The following is a 27,267-nucleotide window of genomic DNA, read 5'->3' on the forward strand; positions in this document are numbered from 1 at the left end:
GAATTCAGTCTTTGACTAGAGGCATGTTTAATCCAACATCTTTAGGTTCCCAGGCAAGGAATCCTGGTTTTGGCCCTCATTTTAAGGCCTTGGATAACCTATTCTAATTTATCCCAGTATTCTGAAGTTGTGGTGTATGGAAATCCCATTTTAAGTAACTGTGGAAATTTTTAGAACTTTATTTCTTTCTGAACTCTGCTTAAACACATAATAAGGGAACTATTGATCACTAATATTAGAGAGATACAAAATTAGTGTATAAGAATAATATAAGATACAAAATTAGTGAATAATTGTAGTGTATAAAGCATTGAAGATAACAGTTCTGCAAAACAGTTCTGGTATGTTCCAGAACTGGAGTAACAAGGCATCATGACAAGTGCACTCTGTTAGAAAAAGACAACTCCTTGAAAACTTAGTGTGAGCTTGGAATATTTATTGCCTTCCATAGGCAAATGAAATAGTGACTAGCAATAGGTGAGGCTTTTGTTCAGATATGAGTAAAAAGCTCCTCGGGCTCCTTAACCCTCCCTGCCAGAGCCACAAGTACAGAACAAACAGCTCTTTCCAGCTGCAGATAAAGCCCTTAACTTTGTTTCTCTGTCACCTTCCTTGCAAACCACAGCATTTCTTATCAGTGGGGCTGCCCAAGGTCCTCCTCTGCTTTGGAAAACCAGAGGTAGGAGGTAGCAGTGGGAACAAGGACGAGGTCTTGGGCCCTCCTGGCTGCAGTGCCTGGGAGGAGCAGGACTTCACACTCAGGAGCTGCAAGACACAACTTCCCCTTCTCAAGGATTTTCCATGGTAGCTCCTGGGGCTGGTGACTGACTGACTGACTGCTCTGCTTGGTCTTTTGTCGTAGGCACCACGAAGATGAATAATTCAGTTTGTCAGGTGAAAATTTAAATTGCATCAGTCACACCTCTTCTAGAGTTATCCTGTGATTAAAAATGACAAACGGGTTTCAATGAAACACTGTTTTCATGTTCTCCTAACCTCTCAACACATACATATTTGAAGCCCAAGAGTGTCACGTGCACTCTTCAAAATGCATGTTTGAAATGATATGTTTAATGTAAGGATGGAGAAAAGTTTCACCCATAGTTTAGATGTAACTGAAAGTGTATTCATTTTCTCTTAAAGTATTGAACTTTATTGCCTTACTGCTAGGAACAAGCCATAGCTGTCCAAGCTTTGAATTTTTGCACCTGTCATTAAAGCTTTACTGTTAAATTGTTAACCTCAACCACTGGGATAACATTGAAAACCAATGGGTTCCTTTTCTGAAGGTGCCCCCACTTTGTGTCTGCTTGCTGTTCTCAGTGATAGTGCTTCAGCACTCAAGCAGATATTGCCCTACTCTACAACAGATAGTATGTGGAGATGTGGACTCCTAGTTTGCGGTGCGTGGAGTTGCAGAGCTCTGGGATTGAAGATGCTGTGCACGGTTCTCTATCCTTCAGATTTGGTTTGGGGGAGTTTTGTGGGCTCAGAGACGCAGTAGATGTCCAGAACATTTGAGGCCCACAAAAGTAATGGGGTTTTGTGGCTGTTTGGTGCAGTTTTCTTGCCCTGGATTTGAAGAGCTTGTGGATGATGAGTGTCCTGAAGCCCATACTGTGTGTGCACTGGGTGTTACACTGCCCCGACCTGCTTCAGGGTCTTATGTCACATCACCAAAAACTCCAGCATTTGCTTTAGACATCTTCTCCCTTCCTTTTTCAACAGTGAAGCCAGTAATTTTCTCATAAAATATGAAGTCCTCTTGAACACTGCAAGAATAGCATCAGACAAAAATGTTGCCAACCAGCTCTGCTACTCAAGTAATCATTTACATGAATGTGAGAAACAGATTTTTCAAGATTGAAGTGCTAACCCCAATTTACTGTTGCAGTCTAAAGTTAGATATTGGGCCTTTCATTACTTCTATTCAGGTGGTCTTTCCAAATCTTAATTCTTTTGCCACAGAGTTCCAATTAAAACTTCGAGCTTGGATCAAACAGCTTTGTAAATGATGTTGATTATGCAGCTCTTTCTGGTGTGTTTTCCATACAAAACGTGTAAACACATGCAGTGTTTATCCATCGGTTTTGAAGCTCTTTGCATTCCACTTATTGACACTATAAAGATGCATGAGTTCAATTATTGAGATAATACTTACTGGCCATTTAATTTCCCTAGTAAAAGATGGGACAATTTGTAAGCAAATGAAAGGTTTTTAGCCTAAAACCTGTAAGTGTAAGAGGCTTTGATCCTAGCCCATGGCCTTGGAAATCGGAAAAAGAGCTTTCTAGGGACTACTTAGAAATAAATGATGGATATTGGTGCCATCTCTGAGTGTGGCAGCTGGAAAGTTTAATTATAGGCTGGGAAGTCAGTTAGGGATTAAGGAAAGTGTTAGCAGAAGGGGTGACTGTTAATGACAGCTGTGCTGTAGGCTTCAGAGAGGCAAAGTACATATAGAAGATAAGTGTAAGGCTAGACATATGCTGGCTTTGAACATTCAAAAACTCCAGGCCTTTGTTCCTTGGCACGTGAACCCAATTTGTATCATTTTTACGTCTCACACATGTGAAAAGGTATGTGTAGAGTTGGGGAAAAATTCCTTCTTTGGTTTCAGAGTCCTGAACACTGGTGAGATTGTGTTTACTGTTGGAAAACAGCACGTGGGCCAGGGATAAATATAAACCAGGAGAGAAGGATGCACCCATGTCCACATTAGGTGAGTGGCATTGGCCTGAGAGAAGGAGATCCATACAGTGAAATATTTGGGCTGAGGTCCTGCCATCCACATGCTTTGCACTGGCTTTGCTCTGGTCCCAAACAGCACACTGCCTCTGCCTGCCAAGACCTGTGAATTAAAACAAGTTCAAAAACCCATGCCATGGAGTGTAGGGTTTGTAAGCATGCTGTACCTTACGTTGCAGACCCACATTAGGAGTTTGAAGAAAGTTCCACATCCTTTTGCCTTTAAAAGCGATACGTTGGGAAATAGTTCAGCATCTGCTCAGGGTGCCTATAAATCCTGTTGCAGAGGTCAGGCACCACTGCCGAGGTTAGTAATGGTACAAATGGCTAGGATAGCTACAGCTAACACAGTGTTAAGGCTCAATCAATCTTCTTCTGTCATTTTTCTAGGAACTAAGTTCAGGTTTTTTTCATTCAAGTACATTCACTCTGTTCTGAAAATAGCAAAATAGAAGGTTTTTTTCTTCTGTGGTACAGGTTTTTCACTATATAAATTTTGTTTGAATGAGGAGGAGTTGGAAGGGATGTGTGCCAGACTTAAACTTACTAGGTGCATACATGACTTAACAAATCTGCTTTCTCACATGCTACAGTATCTGAGAGGACAAAGAATGATAACATGAGCCATCTTTTAGGGAAAAAAAAAAAGACACCACCCCCCAAAAAAACCCCAAACAAGAAAAAAATGCCCAAATACCCAGAGGCAATCAAAAAACCCCAACCAGCCCACAAAACATAAATCAAAAATCCAGACTTTTTGTTATGAAGAGTGTTTAAAACAGATGTGCAATAATGACTTGGTGTCTCTATTGAAGGTAACAACCTAAATAGAGAAGTTTGGGGTTGTCTCTGTTTTATGTGAATTTTGAAATTGCCTTTTATGCAGCTGCAGTAATGGGTCTGCTGTACCTTGCAGACTGCTGTGGCCTGAACATTGAAGGAGTAAACTAAGAGAATCATCATTTCCATTACAATCAAACTGATTTGAACCTGTGGCATTATCTATAATACATTTCATAGCTTTATAGCTGTACATGATCTTCCTAGACAGTGAAACCTTGTAGAACACAAAAACGTATTTAGTTTAATAAGCTACCAAACTGTCTCCTATGAGATTTCTGGGTGTTACAACACCAAGGTTGTTGCAAAAAGGTAATAATTTAGCTTTTCTGCATATAATTCCATAATGAGCACATGGCTGTGATGTATAGGGTAGTTTAGTTTGTTGCTTTAAAAATAACTGAATGATTTTCGTATAAAAAATTGGTGTTTTTGCGATGCTTGCCAGTTTTGGTTACAGCTGGAGCTGGGTGGTCAAGAGAAGTGGCTGGTTATTTGCCGATGGTGTTTTCTGTCCTTGCTGGTATGAGCATGGGTGCTGGGTAGGTGCTGTGGCATGTAGGGCCTTTGGTCTCCCTCTCTGGTCCAGCTGCTTCCCACTCACTGAGGAAGGACAGAGGTATTTACACCCCTTGGTCTTGGAGAGCTTACATGGGAAGCTGTCTCGCATTGAAAAGAAAGCGTTTCATGTGGTATTTAAAATGCTGGACAAGAATTCACAGCAGGCATTTCCTCTCTTCTGAAGTGTGAGCAGAGGAAGAGGAAAAAGAAAAAAAACCCTAATAAAATAGAGCTCGCTTTAGGGATGGTGAAAATGCATACTTGAACCTGTTTTACTTAAGGTTATGTCAGCGCAGGTCAATCCATGTGCTGAACTGGAGATGAAATAAAAAGAAATAAAAAAACCCTCATCCTTTTGAAGGCAGCATGCTTTTACGAGCTTGTAAAAGATTATAAATGGGGTGAAACGAGGAAGAACCTCAAATATATGTATTTTGGAAGTTGTGCCCTTGATTGTGTGTGTGAGCAAGAGAAGGAATCCCTAACTTGCTTAGTCTGCAGGCTGCTGGGGTTTTCTAAGTGGTTTTGGTTTAGAGTTCTTTTTTCCTTGTTGATTCCTCCCCTCTCCCCCCAACTTGGAAAACCCATTAACTACAGCTGTAATTCTGAGGCTTTCATGCAGTTCTGAGCACAAATGACCCTGCCATATTCCTGGTCTTATTTAGCACTAATGGATTAGACAAAAAAGAAAGTCTCAGAACCCCACCCTGAAATACTGCAAGCTGCTTTTCTTCTTAAGAACTCCTAAATATCCAAGTCCATACTTGCATCCACTTAAGCCAGCTTGAACTAGCTTCTCTGCAAGTTTTCAGTTGTCTGAATGCCAGCCATTGTCTAGCAGTGGGTTGGAATGAAGCAATATCCTATATTGGCCTGTCAGCCCTTTTTGTGGCTTTGTGTCCCCATGGCACGTTTACTGTCAGTACCAAAGGTAGGAGATGATATTCTCCTTAATGGTGTAATGTAGGCTGGGGTTTTGCTCCCTCTTGAGAAACCAATATCAAAATTGTTTTTAACATACATGCTAAAGGAATCAGCCTCAATCAGTCTTTTGGCTTTTCCATTTCTCTCATTGGAGCATGAGCTACAAGCAGAGCATGTAGTTCATTTCATGAGTGTATTATGATTCACAGATTAAGCTGAAATTGCAGTCTTTCCTCATGATTTAACTTTTGATTCGTTAAGGGTTGAGGCATACATTTACCAGCATACTGAGAGGAACCTGACACTTATGTTGCAAATAACTTTTCCCCAAAAGCACTGCTTGTGTTGAAACAGTTTGGGCTCTGGCTTCCAGCCATGGGTTCACCTAAGCATATTACAAGAAGTGACAGGTAGACAGAAGTAATACATATTTTAATGTACTTGACTCAGCTAGAGACCGTAAAACGAGGTAGGCTAGACTTTCCATTCCTAGCAGATGTGAGCTTGCTCTCCATTTATTAATAAGTTACGACACTGCCAGCACTGCCACTCAGGTCACCTTAATGGCCCTGTGGCTCTTGAAAGCGGACAAGAGCATCGAGTTCCTGTGTTTTTTGGAAGATGTCCTCTGCTCTCGTGAAACCACTACAGCAAACGTGCTGGGAGGTCAGCCTGGCCAAATTGCTAATGCCCTCAAGACCTGTCAAGGAGGTGGAATGCATATGTCATCAGTGGATGGAAGCTATAGGTGAAATTGGAAATGTTTCCAATTGCTACTCCTTAATATTTTAATAAATAAGAGAGTGTAATGGCATGAATGTACTTTGAGTCCAGGGAGCTGCAGTTGTTCTGATACAAATCATGTGCACTCTGTCACTGAAACTAGATCTTTTACAGCAATAAATACTTTACTTTTTTGATGATACACAGCATAAGAAAAAGGACTTTTAAAGTATAAAATGAAAAAAAATATTTACCCAGTAAGTTGAGGGTTTTTTCCTTGCTTTTTGTTGAACGTAATGTAGTTAGGATAGTTATCTTCCACTTGGGAGATCTTTAAGCACGAGTTTGAAGAAAACAGTGTGGGATTTTGAATAGATCAGAGGTTAAAACTGAGTTGCTAATTGTCATAATACGGTGAAATTATTGAGCTTTTTGCTAGCAAGAAAAGTATTGTTTTCAGGTATAAAGCCTTCCTTCCAAACTGTTCAGCACCAGTAAGCACAGTTGATCTTCAGCCGAAAGTAGGGTTTGGGTGCTATTGCTCGGAAGAAAGGTGGACTGATGGGAAAGAGAACAGAGAACAGGAGAAAGAGCCTGAGAGAGAACTAAAAATAGGACTTAGCAGAAGAGACAGAGAGTGGTCTGAGGGACGAACAGCAGCCGTCTGCAAGCTGCAAAGCCGTGTTATGTATCCATTGTCGTCAGGGTGAGGGGGAGTGTACCTACATTTCAAATAGGAAGAATTAGGTCAGACATTTGGGAAAATTTTTATTAACAGTAAGGCTAGGAAATCAATGGAATATATGGCCTGTGGGGAACATGGAAACTTCAGCATTGTGGGATTTTGGTAAAAGGTGACATAAATATATACCAGGCTGAGTTTAGACAAAGGAAGCTGGGAAGGGGAGCATAGGGCATTGATGTCAGTATGCAAGACAAACCCCCTAATTAAGATCCAGCACATATCTTATGTGCTTGATTTGTTGGTGGTGCTTTTGGCATGCTTGCATGGCTGTTTCTCTCCAAAGAGAGAGAGCCTCTGGTGGCTGCTGCTGTAGGAATAATTAATGCTGTTCTGGAGCTGAGGGAAGGATTAGTAGGTTTTTGCTTCTTTGGAAACCTTTAAAACAATTATTTCTTTGGGGTAAAGTTTCTGTGGCCCCAGATGTGGTAAAACACATGCATATAATGGAGGTGACAGAGAGCAGAGTGGGTTGGAGCCCAGCTGCAGGGTCCCGCTTCCCTGGGGCATTCATGACATCTAGCGAGGGGGTGGATTACCTCATTCATTTTTTAGTTCAGATGTAATGGCCATGTGAATATTGGCATGGAGATTTGTGTCCCCACAGAAAACAGACTTCAGAGTGAGCAGAAGAGGGGAAGGAGAGGTGAAATGCAACTCTGTAGTTAATCTAGCATCAGGCAGAGCTACTAGAAGTTTTTCGTTGTTGAGCCACCATTTATGATGCAGCAAGGAGTAACTCTTTGTGGTTTCTGCATGTTTATTAGATTCTGAGAATGTTGAATTGTGCACTAAGGCATCAAATTTGTTTGATATATTAAACTTTGAAATTATAAATGCCTTCTTGGGCAAATCTTTCCAGTAAGGAGTGAGACAGTTACCCAGTTACCTTTCCCTCCGCCCCCCCACACTACCACATACTGTGGAATATAAACAAGTTGAATTTTATGTGCTGTGACCTGAAGGGTACTGAAAAAAAAAATTGGCATAAAATCATCATTAGATAACGATGCACAGCAGTCCTTTGTCACTTGCCCAGAGACTGTTCTGTGCAACATCAGGAGGAAGGATGGAAAAAGCTACTGTTCATGGACTTGTTTCATTGATTTGGGCATTTATATGGTTAGCATGTGAGACAAGTTGGAAACTCAGCACACTGAATAGGGTCTGGTATCAAAGTCTTTCGCTCTGTTTCTGAATTGCAGGATTCTCCCTTAAATTAAGGTAGATTGTTTGGATTATTTAGTAGCTATGAAATTAGTGGTTTGTAGCCTTAAAAACACACCATCAAATATTTAGCAGAGGTGTATATAAGGAAAAGTAATGTGGGGAAGGAAATAATTCAGGTCATTTGTTCCTCAGTTAGGTAATAACACCTTTTCTTCTGCTTTTAAGTTATCAACTCAATACAGAGTAGATTTTTTTTTATTATTTTAAATGCTCAATTCCTGTTGAGTAACCTAGATTTACATTACTTGCTTTTTTGAAACCCTAATGATTTAAAAGCTGCAAAGAGCTTTTCTTCCTCTTTTTGCTGCAAGAGTCTGTCCATTCCCTCTTACTCTTAGCTTTTGTGATTAAGCTGCATTATTGCAACTTCCTACTTTCTTATTCTTTATCTCCTCCTCCATTTTTTTGTGACCACTGTCTTGTGGGGACACTTCAAGCCACCTGTCTGTCCCCATTGCCTCAAACCCTTCTGTCCTCTCTGAGCTGCTGTCGCTTCTATGTGTCTGAACTCCAAGAAGGTCATACATGTCACAGAGGAGTTGCCAGATCTGGTGACATCCATCTTCAGAGCCAGCATAATCCAGTATAACACTGGGTCAGGAGTATATAGTGTAATTACTATGTAGCTGTACGTAGAGCATTTCAGGGTTTAATAGGTAAAAAGGGTTAGAGCCTCTTTAAAGATAGCTATTTTCTTTGTCAAGCTGTATTGGATGCTGATCTGCAAATCCTCATAGTTTAACTGCACAGATGGTGAAAGGTTTTTGGCTTTATTGGGATGTTATGTGAAGACACAGAAAGCTTTCTCTTAATTCCATGTAGAGCTCATCATGCAAAGGACCCTCAGGACTTAACTAGTATGCATTGGGACAACATATGTGTGACCTTCCTGTGCTTTGGAAATATGTAACTAAAATGGTCCTAAAACATGTAACCAAAGTGTAACTGAAGCTGGGAGAGAGTCCCACTTACTCTCTCATTTTAAGTGAGATCACTCTACAGATGCCTGGATCCACCGAAAATATTCTTGTCATCCACGCCTTTCCACTCTGATTGATTCATTCCTAGAAGTCCCTGCTCCTACAGCATCCTCAGATCTTGATTTGCATCCAACACATTATTTAACAGCTGGTGGCTCTGAGGCATTAAAGCAGACTGCTAGTATGTGTATTTCAGTTTTGGGGGAAAACATTGAAATGCATTTTAAAAGGTGGCTGGGAGACTGTTTTTGCAGTGACAGTGTAACTTGGAGCACAGGTGTCACGGGCTAGCTGCCAGTGCCAAATTAACAGTATTTTTGTAATCTGTAGCAGGTAATTAAAGCTCTGGGGAGCATGGGGATCCCAGAAGAGTTTAAGTATAAAAAGCTAGTTGTCTGATGCCGTGGGTTTGGTTTTGGAGAACTGCTGGTTTGCTGATGCGGTGCTCCAAATTGGAAAGTCTATTAGTTGGTATTGTAGGATGTGTTTTATGTTCAAAACTGACATGAATCCCCATGAAATTAAAATCTAAATATGACATTAATAATCCATTTCAGAAAAACAAAAGCTATTATGACTAAACACACTATGATGCCTCACTATGTAGCCTTACTGTATCAGTCCCCTTTAATGCCTTTAAAAGTTGAAAATCTGGATGTAAAATTAGTGTTAGTATAGGAGGGAACAAAAAAAAAAAGGAAGATGAAGTAGGATCACTTTTGTCCCAAGCCTTAACATGTTGGCTCTCCTTGCACAGAGTGCCTTTATCTAACTAGGTTTCAGGATGGTTTCTCTGGGGTTTTTTTTCACTGCCTATGACTTCTTCCTTCCTTTTGTGTCTGCCTTAGTTTTTGAAGTTTTACTAATTATTTTAATCCAGCGTTCAGGAACACCTGGAGCTCCTCAGTGATGAAGAGCAGGCGCTGCTCTGAGATGCTGTGGGGGAAGCCATTGCTCAAGAGCCCCGCCTTGCATGACCCGTGTCTCACATCTGCCTCCACAAAGAAATGAAGGATGACCGCCTTAAAAAACTTAAAGGGCTCAGTTCTGGGGAGGTTTATGGAAAACAGTGTGGCCTCCTGAAGCTGAGTATACTGCAGGGCAGCAATGCCTGTGAACCTGTATGGAGCTGGGAGCAGAGATTGCAGCCACAGTGCTGATGTATGTCTTGCCAGGATGGAGCAGCAGTGGACAATGGAAATGGCTGGGGCCAGTTGAAAGAGGTGTTAGGCAGCTGCCTGCCAAATGGCCGTCTTCTCTGCTTCCTTCCTCCACCTCTGAACCACTCTGGATTAGAGACAAAGCTACAAAAATGTAAAAATTAATCCCCTCCAAACTGTAAAATTGGGGAGAAAATATCCAGTCACTGCAAAAAACGACCAAAACCCCAAAAAAACCACAAAAATTATAATACTACATTGCTTTTACAAGTAATAGGCTGGGGAGGGTTTGATTCATCAGTGAGCAGTCCTTTGTGACTTTTTCAAGCACTACTCAGTAAAATGAAGCAAAAAATTGACTGATTTTGTTGCTGAATTCTAGTTAGTAAGATGTCCAGGAAATCAGAAAATTCAGGTTGATATTTTAAATTACAATTAATTTTTTTGGTTTACTTAATAGTCTCTTCCATCACCTGAGCTAGAAAGATAAATGTCTGCTGGGAGGGAGTCAGAAGCCCTTGGAGGAGATGGGCTTGATCCTCTGATCTGTACCTTGCCTGTCTGATTCCCTTGTTTCTGTGAGGTTAGGCAGGTCACCAGCTTGAGAGCACTGGAGCACAGTCTATTTAGGTAGTGTATGAAACAGAAAATATTGTTCACAGGTGTTACAGTATTTTGGCCTGAGGGTAGTGTGATAATGTAGCACACCTGCCATGTGTCAGCAACTTGTGAAACTCTTTTTTTTTTTTAAACTTTGAATTCATTCTATTTTCTGCTCAATGTGAGATTATGAACTTTAATGATGTGATGCCTAAAGCACTCTTAGCCTCTGTGACATTAAATGCAACTTTTAAATAGTGACTGATGCACAGGGAGCCCCATGTGAACATTTGGCTCCAGAGCAATTTAGAAAGGTCAAAACTTCATGTAAATGTGACCCAAGTAATCGAAGTCACTTGTCTGCAGAAAATTAGGGTGTGCCATTGAGAGGTCTTTCTTGCCTTTCTAGTTTCTTAATGAAATATTTATCAATTGGTTTTAATCACAACACTACAAGCAGTTTTGCTGGGTGGGTTGGGGGTTTTTTTGTAACTGAAATGAGGAGAGGGGTGAAATTAAGGGTGTTTCTATGCAATTTTCTCATGACCACCGTCTGTGGGATGTAGTCTCCGTTACTGGTTCCTTCATTTCCTTCTCCTCCTCCTCACATCTGCCTACTCCCTGTAATTCCCTGTTGTTTCTTACCATACATATTTATCAAGTTATTTGTGTATTATTTTTGGTTCCCCTTACCTTTCTGCAATTGCAGTATTTCTGTAGGTTAAAGGTTTTTAGTGAGCAGATGCTTTGCTGAAGTCTGTTGTAAGCAGCAGTTTATTGTGTTTCTCATGAGTTCTCCTTTTACCTTTTCAGTTTTTTGGTGGGTTATTTTTTGTGTTGGTGTTGACGCTGGTTGTTATTTTCTTAATGAATGAAATAACTGTCAGTTTTGGGTTTAGTCACTGTGCATTTCTATAGTTACACTCTGCACTCCCAGAAAGGTGTGTGTTTTCCAGCTTGTGTGTGCTCCTACAGACAGGAGCTGTCTGCAGGAACTGACATGAACAGTGGCCATGATCAAACCTGCTTTTGAAGCTGGTGGCTGAATCTTGGCAGTGGGGGATGAGGGGGGCAGAGCCAGCCCTCACTCTGGATGCAGGGAAAGGTGCAATGGCAACTGCACCCCATGCCTGCAGACCTGAAAAGAGAGTTTGATAGGAGAATGCAATTTGCTTCTTCCTCTGGTAAATCAATGTTTGCCCATAGGGAAAGCTGCTTGGATCAGCAGGATAGGAAAAAATGAGCCAAAACGTGTTATGGTGGCCTGATTTTTCTTGTCCTGTTCAGAAATTAGGGTAGCCTTGGGGTGCTCTAGGTGTTATGACCTCCAAAAGATGATCTGGTGTTTTCAGGAAACCTGGTCAGTCATACTCTTCATAAAACCTGCATGCAGGAAGGGCAGCAGAAATGGCAGTGATTCTGGGTTTTATTGCGGTGGGAAGCCACCCATCCAGAGAGGAAAACAGACCCGGGTGATTTCACTGAATTGCAGAAATGAAAGGTAAACAGGAGACAAAAATGTTATCCTGTGTGTCCGGGTGCTCTGAAACAGAAGCAAATATGCATTTCTGAATTTACAGTTGCCAACCCAAGTGGACAGGGTAGCAAAATCAACAAAATTCTAATATCTTATGCTTTATAAAGTTGCAAACAGAGAATTTTTCTGCTCCTATTTGTCTGTATGTAAGTGTCTCATGATGACTCCACACAGCTATAGATAACCTCTTCCTGACTGTCATTACAGTTGATATGCTGTCTACTCTAAATCCCACTTGATGACAATTCAAGTTTTTGCTTCACTGTTAGCAAATGCTTGATTAATTTCTGTCTGCAAGAAGTTTGTATGTATTGCAAGGCTCTTATCAGCCTCTCTTTCTGTTCCCTTTCCCAGAGTAAAAAAATCCTGCTCCTTAAACCTTTTTCCACAGATCACATTTTCTAAAGCTGCTATTGTTCTTCCTACTCCCTTCTTGATGCATATTTTTCAAAAAAATATGAATCCCAAGCTGAAATACAGTATACTGTATACTTTTCCCTGGTGCTGCAGGAGGCAGAACATCTCCAGCACTGTGTCGACAGGAATTCGCCTTCCTTAACATGCCTTCAGACCCTCAAGCTGCTTCATTCCTGACGTATAACCCATATCTTCCTTATCACTTTTAACTTCTGAGGTCTCCACTCCTGCTGCCGTTATCCTTACAGGAATGTAGTTGGATTCAGCATATATATGATTTTCTGTCAGGCTACTTTTCTCATCTTTAAGTTGGGTGAGGATGCCAGCAATGTGTCCCAAGCTCCCCAGTTTGTTGATGAGCATGGATCAGGCACTCTCCCGTCCTTCACTGATCCTCAAATGGCTGTGATTCTCCAAATCAGTGTTTTCACAGGTTGTTATCATGCTGCTAACTGTAGGCTAGTGTTGGGGTTTTTAATGACTTGTGCACCTTTTTTCCCCCCTCTTTTTCTTGTAATGGAAACTATTTCTGTAGTTCACTCATGAAAAAGTCATGTGGGGCTGTTTTAAAAGCCTTTCTAAAGATAGGCTCTGTCATCTGTACTGCTCTACTTCCTTTTTATCAGCTGGGACAGATGTCCTGTCAGAGAGAGCAAAAGAAACATTACTTCAGTTTGACATGAATTTTTGATACATTAATGTTAGCTATTTGTTTTGTTTTGTTCCTAATCTCATTATTTTTACAGGATTAGAAATCCTTTAGCAGTGTGCTCCCGTAACTTTGGTATTAAAAGTACGCTGTAATTTCTGGCTTTTCTGTTTCCTTTATAAGCTTGGATGCTGTGTTTGGTCTCTTCATTTCTTTTAGACCTTACCTGGCCTCTGTGGCATCTCCGTGGCAGTGGTTAACGGTTTAAAGATGATTGATGGTGGTTTCCCAAGCACCGTAAGGAGGTTTCCAGTAGTTCCTGCTGACTTGAAACCAGCTGGCTGACGGATGGGTTTGCTCTGTTCTTCCCTTGCACATCCTTTGCATCAAATGAAATATGCCCCCATTATCAGGTCCCATCTAGCTGCTGTGAAATGAGACACTGAAGAATTCAGCCTTTCTCGTGTTCTGTAACACGCCTGGTTTTCCTTATTATGTATTTATAGACTCTTATTATTTGCCACGGCTCTTGGTGATTTTAAGTCAGTTTTTATCCTGGTCTTCATGTTTCCTTTTGTGTTCATGTGTCCTTGGTTCTGCTTTGGTGTATAATCCCTTTTTGATATATTCCCCTCCTTCCCGGGTCCTTTAAAAGCTTCTGACACTTTCTGTCCCCAGCCTTGCTAGGTGAAGGATAATCTCTCCAGAAATGCTCAGCTGCACTTTCATTTGGTGGTGGTACCACCACGGAGGTGCCTGGGATGACGGAGTTTTGGGTCCTAATGGGTATTTCACATCTATAGTCCCCTTTTTGTCCCCTCTGAAGGGTGTGTCTGGTGGTTTTAAGGTGTCTCCTCCCTCTCTTCACGATTACGGGACTCCTTCCTTAGATGTTACCTCTAGTTTTCCTTCTTTCATCTTCATCAAGAAACTTTAAAGAAATCTGTATCATGCACCTTCCTAGCAGACCAGACAAATATTTTAAGTCATGCTATGTCTTTCTTGCATCACCTCCAAGCAGCCATTTTTATTATTGTTGATTAACACCTCCCTGCCCTCCCTGCAGTCTCCCTCATGCACTTATGTTTGGGCCCATGTCTTGTGCCGCCACATCTGTTAAGTCACTTAACCTGGATCACGCTTTGCTGGCACAATGGCACCTCACTCTGATGCTCAGTGCCTTTCTTGGTTTTCCTCTTGTCTCTTTTGTTATGACTTTTTTGACTTTCTTTTAATTTTAATTTTTTTTTATGTGCAGACTCTAATGCTTTTATGCTTATATGTATACATTTAGGGTGAGATGCTAAACTCTCAGTACAGCCGGTGTGTTTGTGCCTTGAACTATAAGGGTTGCACTTGCTGGGCTGGAGCCTCACAACCATGTCAGACATATGGGGCACCCACTGATGCTGGAAGGAGAAATGCTGCTTCTCCCTCTGCATGGTGGTGAGGTTCAGCCCTCCCAGCTGAGCCACCAGGCCCCAAAATTACACTGGTGCTGGCATGAGGGGGGTGACAGGAGCTTGTGGTTGGGAGGGGGCATCCAGTGGCCCTTTTTGGGGCTGTTTCCCAACGATGTCCATTTAGGACACATCTTTGCAGTCGCTTTGGCTTGTTGGTGTCCACTGGAGTAACTGTAGTGCCAGGGAGATGCCTCCTCTGTAAGGCCTGGCTGGCACTGAAGGATGGTGATGGGTCGAGAAAGAGCTGTTTTTAACTCCTGGGGCCCCTGCACCAGATATTTGTGGCTTGGATGCCTCCTGCACGTGAGGGCAAAACTCACCCAACTTAAAATGGATCAACAGAAAATGGTTCTTTTCCTAAAAAGAAACACAACTGGAATGAAGTGAGCTGAGGCTTCAGGCAGTTTGATGAAAACAGTTTATATTTCAAGCTTAGAAGGTGGAGTTCTGGTGTGTATTCTTTTCTTGAAACATATATTGGCATTTCTGTTACTGCTCATTGAAGCAATATTGTTCTCCATATGCTCTTCTCATCAGCATCTCATTATTGTTGGATAAATATGTCTCTCATTATGCAGAACATTATTTTTGAAGTATGGAATCATTATTTTGTTACATAACTTCCGAATTTGGACCTTTGCAAAGATTTATAACAATCTTCAAAAATTACTGTAATTAAAGGAGAACTTTCCACAAAGAGAATTAATTAGATCAAAGAAGCTTTTAAATGTAAATCATTAATCTGTGCATTACAGGAAATAGTGACTATGTATAGTTCATTTAATTATACTTGGTTCAATTTTGTTTTCTCATTACATCACAATTTATTCAGAATTAATTTGCAATTTCTTTTCTAATGTGATTTCTGTTTGCTTAATATAGCATGTATTTTCACTAGCATGTATTTATATATAAATAAAAGTTTATTAGTGACTGCTAGGTTAATTAAACTGTGGAATCTGCTGTCAATTATCTGTGAATTTTGTTGCTCTGTGGATGCAACCCAGAAGGTCTGTGCTTTGCGAATGGGAGGTAGAGTGTCAAATAAGTTTTTGAATGGATGAATGTATACAGTAGATTGGGACTGTCACTTACTGGAGGGGACCAGGTGACACAGAAGACAACATGGTTTTGGTTCCCTTGTGGAGAAGAGGAAATTATGAGCTTAAAGTCCATAGCAAGTAATTGGTAATGGAAATGGTAATCTTCCGAGCAGTAATAGGTTGGTGGCTGAAGGTAACCAGGTCTAGATGTGCCATAAGGTTTTAGGATGTAGGGTTTTTTGTGCAAGTGGTTTACAGGTTTTGTAATCTTATGTAATGAATTTGCATAGTGTAAGGGTAGGAAAATATTTATTTTCTGTAATTTAACCTAATAAAAATATTTTTAAATGTCATGGGTTTTTTTGAAGTTGTTTTAATACCTTGACAGTATATTAATATTTATACTCTCTTATCTGTTCATCTGCAGCACTCAAACACTTATATTTTAAAACTTTGCTGGAAGTACATACATTTTTAACTTAATTTTTTAGTAGTAGATTAAATAAGCTAATTTTGAGCCATTCCCCCTCTCCCCCACTTTTAATCAAAAGACTTGATTTTCATTCTGATTGAATTCTGTAGCCAAATTTACCCTAGCCTCAGACTATCCAATATTAGCATCATCTGCGTTGAGTTTGGACTCAGCTAATCTTTTTTGAATCTTTGAACGCTGGACTGTAAGCCAAAACTTAGCTATCCAAGACCACATCTGGCTTGCATAGTATTACCTCATTTGTGTAAGGTAGTGCTCCCAGTTTCTTTTCATTATTTTGTTTTCTGTGTGCTGGAAAGGGGAATTTGATATGAAGGCTGTGCTGGCAACAGAAAAGGTTTTTAAGGAACTTCAGTGATTTCGTTCTCACAGTAGAAGTCGTGGTTCTGGTACATAGCTAGGTACAGTAAATAAGCTAATCAAATAGGAATAAGAAATTCTCAGCCAGCTACGTTTGATAAATGTTTAGGCCCTACTAGCTGTTCTGTCAGGTTTGCTGCATACAAAGGTAGAGTAATATTTATGTTGGTGAATTTCTTAAGATTACTGTTATTTCTTCTAGTGAGTGAAATTACCTCTTACTAGGAGGACTGTTTTGCTACTTATAACAAATGAAATGCTGTCAAAGTTCATGTGGATAAGCAGCTGTTTGCTGAGGAAGGCAAAACAAGCTATTGGTTTGCACTGAGAGAGGAATGTTGTTTTTTGTCTTGCAATTTAGGTATTTTCAACCTGCACTAGTTGGAATGAGATAAATCTTAATAATACAGTCATCTGAGCGGTTTGTAAGAGATTGGATTCGCAATGTGTTTGCTTTGCTTCTATTTACACCTGTAACATAACAGCATGAAATGAATAGTATTTTGTTCTCAGTATTTGTTACTAAACATGTATGCATGGGGAAATAAAGACATTTGGAAATGGGTAACCTTAGGTTAATTAAACCCATCTGCTGTCTGACTAATGACAGTATTACTGTATCCAGGGAATGTCTTATGCTAAAAGATTTGATAATGCACACAAAGTTTTCTAACAAAGCACTCTTAAACCAGCAAGGACTCATGGAACTGGAGAGAAAACCAATCCTAGAGAGTAACTCAGTATTGTAAGGCTGTGTTTCATGTGGGAATGTCCCAGAAGAATATAAGAACCACGTTTGTTTTTCCCTGAGATTCAAAATTATAACTGGCAGGAAAAGTAAAACTTGTTTTTATCTCATGCTACATGAAGTTGTGGTTTATGGGGCTGATTTAAATGGCTGTGTTTCCATGCTTACAAACAGCTAGGATACAAATGATCATTAAGAAAAAAGCTACACAGGGTGCAAACATGAGCTTCAAGTGACACCATGATGGCAGCTGAAGGAAGACAGACTTTTGATTTGTATTGGCTGGCAGTCCAATCCTATACTTCTTATATATATCCTTATATATATACCTCTTATATCCTTATATATATACCTCTTATATATATCTTATACCTCCTTAATACCTCTTTCTAAACAGCAAGCATGATAGCTACTTTTTATTTACATCATTCTAATTCATACCAAGAGGGGGGAAAATAAAGACTTGATACTACAACTTTCATGCATTACACGTTGTATTGATCATAGGTCCTCTTTAGTGTTGTTTGATCAATGATTTTTGTAGCTGTAAGGTAGGTTTTGGCTACTTCCTAATGCATAGTTTCTGGAAAAGAAAATGAAATATGTAGTTTGAGTTTACTGAAATAATTACTTGGTTAATTTGCATTTCATATTTTCATACGCTTGTACAAAACATGGTGTTGGGGGAAACTTGGGACATTCATGGAGGCCTGCGTGCTTTTCAAGGCAACTGTAACAGCATCAGATGAAAAATAGTTTATTCCGTGTTGAATTGACAGATGGGTAAACCAAAACTCTGAGAGAATAATGTTCTGGAATTTAATGTTTAAAGCGTACAAAAAAGAGTGGCTTAGGAGAATTGAACCTAGAGGATGGGCTTGTGTGATCTACGTTGGAGGAACTTGTTTAGGCTTTTTTGTAGTGAGTTGGACGAAGTTGCGCTAATATGTGATTTATCTCAGCTTAAAGCGGGAATCTAAAATAGGTCAGATGAATCGCTCTCTGAAGCGTCTGTTTTTCTCCTCCACATTTAAAGTGACCATCTCAGATATGGACAGCTGAAGTTCAATTAGGTGAACACATTTCTGACTGTCGCATTTTAAGACCCAAGCTAATTATTGCTTTTTGTAGATGCTAAAGACAGTTTGTTAAATAATGCGTTTTAAAAGGGCTTTTTTTATACAGTTGTGCCAGTTTGAGTGTAGAAATTTATGATGTGTTCCTAAACAAGTGTGTCACACGTTAGTACTTCAAAAATGTGGCCTGAAGCATAAATCTGCCATGTATGCTTTCTAGTTCTGCTTCTCTCTTGTGTTATTTTGGCTTGCATGGGGTAGGAACATGCACTCCTATCCCCATACGCAGGGCAAAAGCTGAGCACAGGCTGAATGCTGTTACTTGCTTTGCTCTACAGGGACATGTGTTCACTAGAGAGCTTAGCCGTGAAAGTGCAGAATACATAAGTGAGTTTGGAAATAGTAATTGCCCTAATTTAAAACATTTTCTGTCAAACAATTTAGCTTATTAAACATTTTAAAAAAAATAGTTTATTTTTCTTGTGATCTATAATAAACCTACTTCTACTAGTAAACATTGTAGTGTATTCTGGGAGTTGGTAGTGAATTCCTAGCAGATGAGTTAGCAGATGTATATTCTGTGCAACCACCTATAATTACACAGTAGCTATGGTTACCAGGTTAAAGGAATCATGTCCTGATGATGAACAGAAATAGACTGCAGCAGACTGGTTTGTTTCTTAAAAGCAAAATGCTCAAGCAAAGTTCATGAGGTCTGAGAACATATGAGTAACAAGCGTAAAAGCACACTCCCTTTACTGAACTGGGCAGAGCCTGCTTTTTCAAATCCTTGTTTTGATACAAAATCACAGTATTTTTTTAACGTCTGGTTTTGCTTGTATGTAGTTGGAGAATTGGCACATTCTAGCACATGCAGAATCACAGAATCCTTTAGGTTGAAAAGACCTCTAAGATCATGGAGTCCAACAGATAGTATGTTGCCTGGAAGCATCAAAAGCACTTGAGTGCATTTCCCAAAGGGAGTGCAGATGTTGAGGAGCTCAAGCCATATTGGTTTCAATGTAAAGGGCAAAAGATTTAATTTTTCAAAAGTTTCAAAATGCTTTAGAACTGCAGTGGATTTTGTTGGATTTAGGGCCCTCAATCACATAAGTTTTTCTCATCATGTTGCTCTCCCTCTATGAATTATGAACTATGTATTCTGTATTTAATTGGAACAGAAGTCCTATAATGTCAGTGTATTACAGTGTAAAATAAGATTTTATGGAAAAACACTCTTCCTTAGAGTATGGATGCATTTAGACCTGGTCTTTTACACCAGGGAAGCTTTCCTAGGGATGCCAGTTGGATCAGTGTGATAGCCACTTTAAATTCTAAGCATATTAAGACTAACACTTTGTGCCCGATCTTTCTTCATTTTGTAAGCCTAGCTTACAAATTCACAGCTATGAGAGTGTACTCAGTGGGTCTGTTCACCTTGTTTTGCAGAATAACCAACCATGACTACAGAATCAGGATCGGACTCCGAGTCCAAGGATAAAGAGCAGGATCAGCAGGAGAGCCCTGCGCAGCAAGGGGCAGCAGAGACCCAGCCGCAGGACCAGCAGCAGCAGGAACAGCAGCCAAGTGAAGAACCTCAAAACGCACTCGAGCAGTTCTCAGCTGTGGCAGCACACAGCACACCAGTGAAAAAGGAGCAGGTAAGGGAGCCTGAGCATGCAAGTAGCTGTGCACCCACTTAACTGCTCCTGGGAAGTAACAAGTCTGGTATGTTAGGAGGGGAAATATATATTCAGTGATGCATGGAAGGGTGTTTGATGTGGTGCTGTAGATCTTGGCTGGCTGGCCTTTTGCATTTAAAGAATAATAGTTCTCACACAGAATGTTTTGAAGTTCATGGCAGGTATTTCTGCCTGCAGTGCTTAAATATAAGGGTAGTCTCATTAACTAAGCAGGAAACATCTTCGGTCTTGCATTTGTGTTAGATAGCACACAGTGTCAGTTTTTATGAAGCTGAAAATGTTTTCAGAGTTCATTTCTTTTGACACCTGCTGAACACTGATTTCATGCTTGCTTGTCTGATGTGTGAGCCATGAAGTCTGTGGTCCCTTAAGTTTCTCATGGTTCTGGAATAACTGCATTATAATTACTCGAACTATTCATGTAATAGGTTTCAGAAGAGCTATCGCGTGCTTTTCCATTTGGTTTATTGTAGCACTTATTAAATTTGTGGAAGCTGCTTTCTTCTTCCCGTTAATAATTTCCAGTCAATAGAATTAACAGACATTGTTCTTCATGGGTAACTGACCCACAAATAATGAGGTACCTGCAAATCACTTCACTTAGCTCCATAAGGTTATGACCCTCATCTGATCACATTCACCTTTGGAGAGTCAGTCTAACTCCTCCTCTCCTCCATCCTTTAAAAAATTTCTGGCTGTTTGAACTGGGCTCCTGTTATTTTACCTGGCTGGAAGAGACAGTGCTGGTGAAGCAAGCAGATGTAAGGTGTTACTTAAAATCAGTGTGAGTGCTCCTCTAGAAGCTCTCTGGGGCTGGCTGTGGTCTTGGGTTTTAAGCTTTTTTTCAGAAAGCTACAGCCCAAACTTAGTGTTGGTGTGGAAAAAATGAGCGTATGAGCAATTTCAGATACAAAATATTTTTGTATCTCACTCTGGTAGGCGTGCATTACTTAAATGCTTGGCACAACAAATGTTTCTGGGACCAAATTAAAACAGGTGTCTAAAATCTTCCATCTCAAGAAGTAGACAGCAGGGCAGGATTTCTGCTGTTGATTGCTGTTGAAGTTCAGCCCTTGGAAGAACTGAGGGTTTTTTTGAATCGCCAGCCATTTCTATTGTTGATAACCCTTGACAGCCTCACTCCATTGCCCACTAGACACCTCTCTGTTCTTGCTCCCACATCCACCAATTATGTGTTGGGACAATTTTGGTCTCTGAAGTAGATCAGAAATTGCCTGTAATTATTTTGGGGGAAAGAAGCAGGGCTGCTTGTCCAAAAGAGGAAGGGGTTGAATAAACCGGTCATTAATTTACAGTGTAATTTTATCAGTCCTAGGCATAAGTAGTATTATTTTGTTTTTCCAGACATTTTCAGTAATCATTCCACCAAAAAACCCCAAACCACAAAAGAAATCCAACCCCAAAATAACCACGCACACAAAAACCCACCCCAAATTAGACATCAAAACTGTCCATCTTTATTAAGAGGTGTGAGTTTGCAGACCTGAGATGCTCTCATATGCTGCGTGATCCCTTTCTTTCCCAGAGGAGATCACAGTGAGCTGGTGTCTGTAGAAGGCTTGATAGAAAAACTGGGTTAGTGAAAGGGATATGTGACACCTTCCTGTTGAGATTACCAGATTGAATCCAAATGTCCATGCTGTAAGCAGACTGCCAAATCCAACAGCGATGGTAGGCCCAGTACATTTCACAGTGGCTTAAGTGTCTGTATCACAGGAAAGAACCACTCAAAAGCAGCGCCAAGAGACAAAGCTATTTGCAATGCTGTCATTAAAAAAAACAAAACTTGAAGCTGCTCATTCTCTTTCTTGATGTCTGTAATTGTAGTGAGGAAATTGATTTTTGCTCTTGCTCATATGAGAGAACCTTGGGAAGAAAGATTTAAGTTACCAATCCATGAAAGTGTCTTTTGTCACCTTATACACATAAAAAAACCCAAAACATTTTAATGAAGAGGAAGAACCTTTCCATATTGAGATTAATAGTTATTAGAGAAATAAGTCCTTCCTATCAGGTGTAATAATGCAGCCTAGCTATATGTCTGCCTTCCTGTCTCTTTGAAAAAGAGAAGGTGGTGTCACATGGGTTGGGCATCAATATTTCCAAGCAACTACCATAAGTAGATGGGATTAATGTGTTGTGCAAGCGTGGTAATATCACTTCATACCCCAATGAGATGCTGCGAAGTAGCCAAGATCATTACTGCTGAATCCCAAGACTCCAAAGTCTTCCTTTGAGAGGAGGTGCTGCTTCAGAAGGGCTTGAACATACTGTGTCATAGATGAAAGAGGTTATGCTCAAAAAATGCAAACCCTGAAGCAACTTCTGCTGCACTAGAATTTAGTCGATGACACCAAAAATACTGCAAAAATATGGTACAAAAGTATCTCGGAGAAGAATTTAGAAGAAAATACATCTATGCTTGCAGAGTTCAAAATGATTCACTGTGTACATGGATTTTTCACTGGCTATCTTTTTTTCCTAGATTCCAGAATGTCAGGTTTCTTTAGGAAGAAAGGTCTTAATACAGTCTGAAAGTACCTCAATGCCTGAACATGTCAGCATAGTTTGGGGTAATCTTCTCTAATAGTTCTTGGCATGTTTTTTTCTCCAGACAAATGAGAGAAAATCTTCTGTATGATTTTAACCTAGACACATTCCCTTGATCTTAATGTAAAAGGGAACTTTAACAAACAAAATAACCTCAGTAATATTTTTAAATATTTATAAATAAACAAAACTCTGCTGTAGTCTTAAGTTACCAACTGTCTTTATGAAGGAAAATAACTACTAGTCCATTAGGATTCCCAGAAATTACTTGCAGGCCAAATATAGTTCTCAAGTTTAAATGGGTGATGGGCACCCTTGTTGTTGTGGGCTTTTCTCTCAAGCAGCTTTTCTGTTTTCTTGTAAAAGATTAGTTAGTTCCATGTGTCTGGGGTATTTTGTTGGTGTTTGTTTTTTTTTTTTTTGTTGGAGTGGAGTACTAACTCTCACATCAGAAATGTCATGAGCCACTGTGTATGACAGTGCTGCTTTTTTTTTTTCATCCCCAGAATGACTTCTGCACCCACATATAAGCACATGCAGCTTCCCTGGCAGATTTCTTTTAACAAAATGTACAGAAATCATCAGAGTCCCTCTGCCCATCAGCAGCAGTGCAGCTCTGCACAGAGGCCCTAGGAGGAGGCATCTTCAGTCTTTTTTATATCTCAGTGCACCAGCCTGGACCGCTTGCCAGCTGGTTGTGGAAGGTTAGCTGGCCTCAAGCCTTGCTGTGAGCCCAGCGGGACTCTCTCTCTTTGTCACAACTGCTGTGAGTGTTAAATGCTCAGCAAACAGCTAATCCACTGACGTACTTTGTGCCTCCATCTCCTGACAGTCTTCAAGGTATGTTAGGACCTTGACATCCAGATGTCAAAGCTGATGTCCAAGTACTGGAAGGAGAAAGTCCTTTAGTGCTGGAGCTAGATGGGAGAAGAGATGGCAGGTGCTGGTCTGCTCCTGGGGAAGAAAATCCATGGCTTGGGAGATGTGGTGAATTTTGAAACCAGCTCGTGCTTTTTTATCTTTCTAGTTCCATTTGCTTCTAGCCTCCCCACCCAGGAAGTGCAGGAGACCATTGCTATGTCGTCTGTTGCAGAGAAAGTAGGACCGTGGGGTCTTGCCTCACCATCTTGTAATTTGCTGGGGCTTTGGTGGGAGCTGGCACCTTTGGTATCACAGCCAGCCGGCTCCAAATTCCCCTTCTCCCCATTCACCCGAAGGCAGAGGGGAAGCTTATGGCTTGTTTTTATGAAATCACTCAGGGACAGTTCACTGTGATTTAGCAGTACACTATTGTTTCTGGTTATATGATGCAAGGTTGTTCTGGTCTCAATGCAGATTAAAGCCTTTAGATGGATTTGCTCCATTCTCATGAAGTCTTATATTCAATGAATGGCAACAGACTTGGAGGGTTAATTTACAATATATTTCCAGTAATGCTTGTTGCTTATTATACTAAAATAATTCAGAGCTAAAGCAGGGTGGGGGTTTTTTTTGCCTTGTAGTGAGATAACAGAAAGACTTTTTTATTTTATTTAAGCTTTAGCTTAAGTATTACTGCACTCCTTTTGAGGTTTTGTTTGGAATCTATCAGGACATAACTGATGAGAAGGGTAATGACTGCAGCACAGTGCTGTTGCTAGGAAGGGTGAAATGCTGTAGAGCTGCTTTGGCTTTCATCTAGTGCCATGGAGAGAACCATGTGCTGCACTGTATCACGGTAACTCTTCAAATGGCCTTACTCTCAGATAAACCCAAACAAAAGTGACCATGGTTGTTTCTTCTTGCCCCTTTTCCCTGCAGTATATTTGTCTTTCAAATAGCACCTTTCTTGTCAGCCAGAGGGACTTACTGGGCATCTTCAGAGAGCAAAATTCAGCATCTCATTCTGTACTTATCATCCATTAGTCAGCTGGCTGCACATAAAAGTTGTTTGGTCCCTCACTTCCATCCTATTTGTTTAACCCTTTGCTTGGGTGCTTGGGTAGCCTTTTGCTCTCCCGGGCATGTCAGCATCCCCCTGTGAATTCACACTGTTGGGGGGGGGGCATCCATGCCCTCATTCAGGGACTGATTTCTCACTGGCAGCAAAATTAGTGCAAACCTGATGGTATTTTTCTATTCCGTATGGCACCATGGAAGCATCATATGATTTAATAGGTATGGGACTTTAAAATAATAGCTGGGAGGAACATGGGAAATCTTTCCAATAAAGATTGTCCTACATCAGGGGCTTGCTTGTCCAAGCCCCACACAAGGCTCAATTAAATGCTTGGGTGAAGGGTGCACAGTGTACTGCATGGCATGATTGGTTTATCTCACTTCAAAAAGTATCTAACTTTCTCTCTATAGGTCACAGCGAAAGAACAGGAGTTTGCAGCTACAAGTGCGAAACAGTTGGAATATCAGCAGCTAGAGGAAGACAAGCTTTCTCAAAAATCTTCATCTAGCAAACTCTCCAAGTCTCCTCTAAAGATTGTCAAGAAACCGAAAAATATGCAATGCAAAGTGACACTCCTGGATGGATCGGAATATGCATGTGAAGTAGAGGTAAATGGCTTTTTGTCTTCTTTTTTTTCAACTGTCCAGAAGTAAATAGTGGAAATTATATTTCTAATTTAAGCAAAAGGATGAATGTCCTGATATTTTACCAGTGCCAAGCTCAGAGATGCTTTAGTTGTTTTTTCTGGACATTGAAGAAGGTGCACAGATTTGAGCTAGGTAAGGCATTCTGAGCCAGAGACTTTGGATTAATTTTTTGTTGGCACATGCCACATCAGAATGCAGAAAACAAATTATGGGCAACAAAGCCCATAAACAAAGAAGGATTTTGATCCCATTGGGCTTTTCTTTTCCTCAGTACTCTGCTGAGTTGAGACTTACATTGAGTCATTGTCCATGCAGTAATTCTGACTATTGTGAGATGAGTAAGGGCATGAGAGATGTCCTGGGTAAGTGGGGGAAATTTCAGGAGCAAATAACAGTGGGAGTGGAGAGTTTTGTGTGCTTATCCATGTCTGTGAATCATAACTGTGTCTGAATGTTACTGGCAGAAAGATGCTGTGATTTTTCTGTAAGGAAACTTGCTTTCCCTCCTGAGACTCTGACAGAAGCCTACTTTTGGGACAAGTGTGCTCTTACTTAGGAGCCAGTCTGTGCCAGGGGGCAAGACCCATGCTAAGAGGATACCTTGCCTTGAACTCCAGAAGGTCCCAGAAAAGCAGAAAGTGAGCACATTGATTGCCTCAGAGTAAGCATGACAAAATTCAGCATTTCAGAGTTGACCCATTTCTCCATTCAGTTGTTGTCAACAAGATGATTTTTGGACAGTGGACTAGCCTGTCCTGAACCTGCTTCGGGTCAGGAGGTCATGCATGCAACGCAGGGCTGATCCCTGGCTGAGCAGCGGATAGTAGAGGAAGGATGTGTGTTGGAGGGCTTGGCAAAGCCAACCCTTCTTTGGGTAACCTCAGAGTGCCATGGAAAAGAAAAGTCACCTGGGGAGAACAGGAGAGTATAAAGGCAGAGATTAAATAGTCTCCAGTCTTGAAAGGGGAATCCAAAGGAGCATGGAGAAGGAGAGAGAGTGGAGGAAAAAGTACTGACTGGGAGCCAAATCACGACATCTTTACAATCAGGTTGTGCTTGGCCCTCATGTCTGTCAGCTGCTCTCCTTTTAAGTGCTTTGGAAAATGGCATGTGAGGAAAAGCCTTATTGGTTTTTATTTAACCCTGACTTTGCAGTTTGGGCCACATTTTGCTATGGTATGAGTGAGTTGCGAACAGAAGCTGGTATTTTACTACTCTTACAACAACTTGGCAGTCCATGCTGTTGAGTATCTTTTAATTTCACTGGTTGAGTCCTCTGTTGTTTCCTTCAGTCTAGGACTAGCTGTTTGGCCACATACCTTGTGACTATTAAATGGTCATTTCTTGACCTGCAGTCTCAGTTTGGTCTCTCAAGGATAGCATGTGAGCCATTAAGCTGGAAGAATGACTCATACTGGCTTTGATGTAAAGAGTCAAACTTGTTTCAGCTCTTGCCACTTGCTTGTAAAATGTGAGTCACTTTTTGGAATATAATCAAGCAAATTTTACCAAATAGGATTTCTATCGAAATCTTGTAGCAGGCTGAGCTTTATTGGAATCTAAGATGGTGCAGAAAGAGAGATTTGTTATGTCAGGTTTCCAGTTATGCAAAAAAATGTGAATAATAATTTCTGATAGGAAGTTGCACTCTTCCACTAAACTTGAGCTCTGTTGGAGTTGAAGTGTCAAAATGCTAGCATATGCAAGCCATCATGTTTTATTGCTTGTGAAATTTCTCTACTCTGCAGGTTCTGAATAGCTCTTGAATAATGTCCAGTATAAATTTTGTGTGCATTTTTCTACTTACATTGCTGAAATATGTTGAAGTTGTATTGACTGTCATCAGTAATCATTTTATCTGCTTCTACGATGATCAGGCTGCCTAGGCAGGATGTAATATTGATGAGAATATAGCTCCTAAAAGGATGAATCCTCAAATGACAAAGCTGTAAGGCTATAATGATGAGCAGACTGTTGAAACAGAAGTTAGTTAGAAGGAACAAATATTTCAGGGAACAAGTGCAGCTGGAGTGACCTATGCATTTACTTGCCTTAAATGGGCAATTCAGACTTTGCATCCTTCCTAGGTGGTATTGTCAGTATGTTGTGTGTA

The 27,267-nt window shown here is 40.5% G+C and overlaps 1 protein-coding gene across 26 annotated transcripts in view; it reads left to right on the top strand.

Moving 5' to 3' along the window:
- EPB41L3 (erythrocyte membrane protein band 4.1 like 3) overlaps positions 1-27,267 on the top strand; it is a 143,299-nt gene that overhangs the window by 56,943 nt on the left and 59,089 nt on the right. For 25 of the 26 annotated variants that reach the window (XM_039382194.1, XM_039382198.1, XM_039382199.1 and 22 more), the window contains exons 2-3: positions 19,744-19,955; positions 24,918-25,115. In XM_039382194.1, coding sequence (XP_039238128.1) covers positions 19,755-19,955; positions 24,918-25,115 — 399 coding nt within the window. In that variant the 5' untranslated portion in view covers positions 19,744-19,754. The remainder of the gene's footprint in view (positions 1-19,743; positions 19,956-24,917; positions 25,116-27,267) is intronic. The other variant, XM_039382200.1, reaches the window with a different exon arrangement.

Source organism: Pipra filicauda, unplaced genomic scaffold (genome assembly GCF_003945595.2).
Source record: "Pipra filicauda isolate LSUMZ 115617 unplaced genomic scaffold, ASM394559v2 scaffold260_size1094732_pilon, whole genome shotgun sequence".
Classification (NCBI taxonomy): domain Eukaryota; kingdom Metazoa; phylum Chordata; class Aves; order Passeriformes; family Pipridae; genus Pipra; species Pipra filicauda.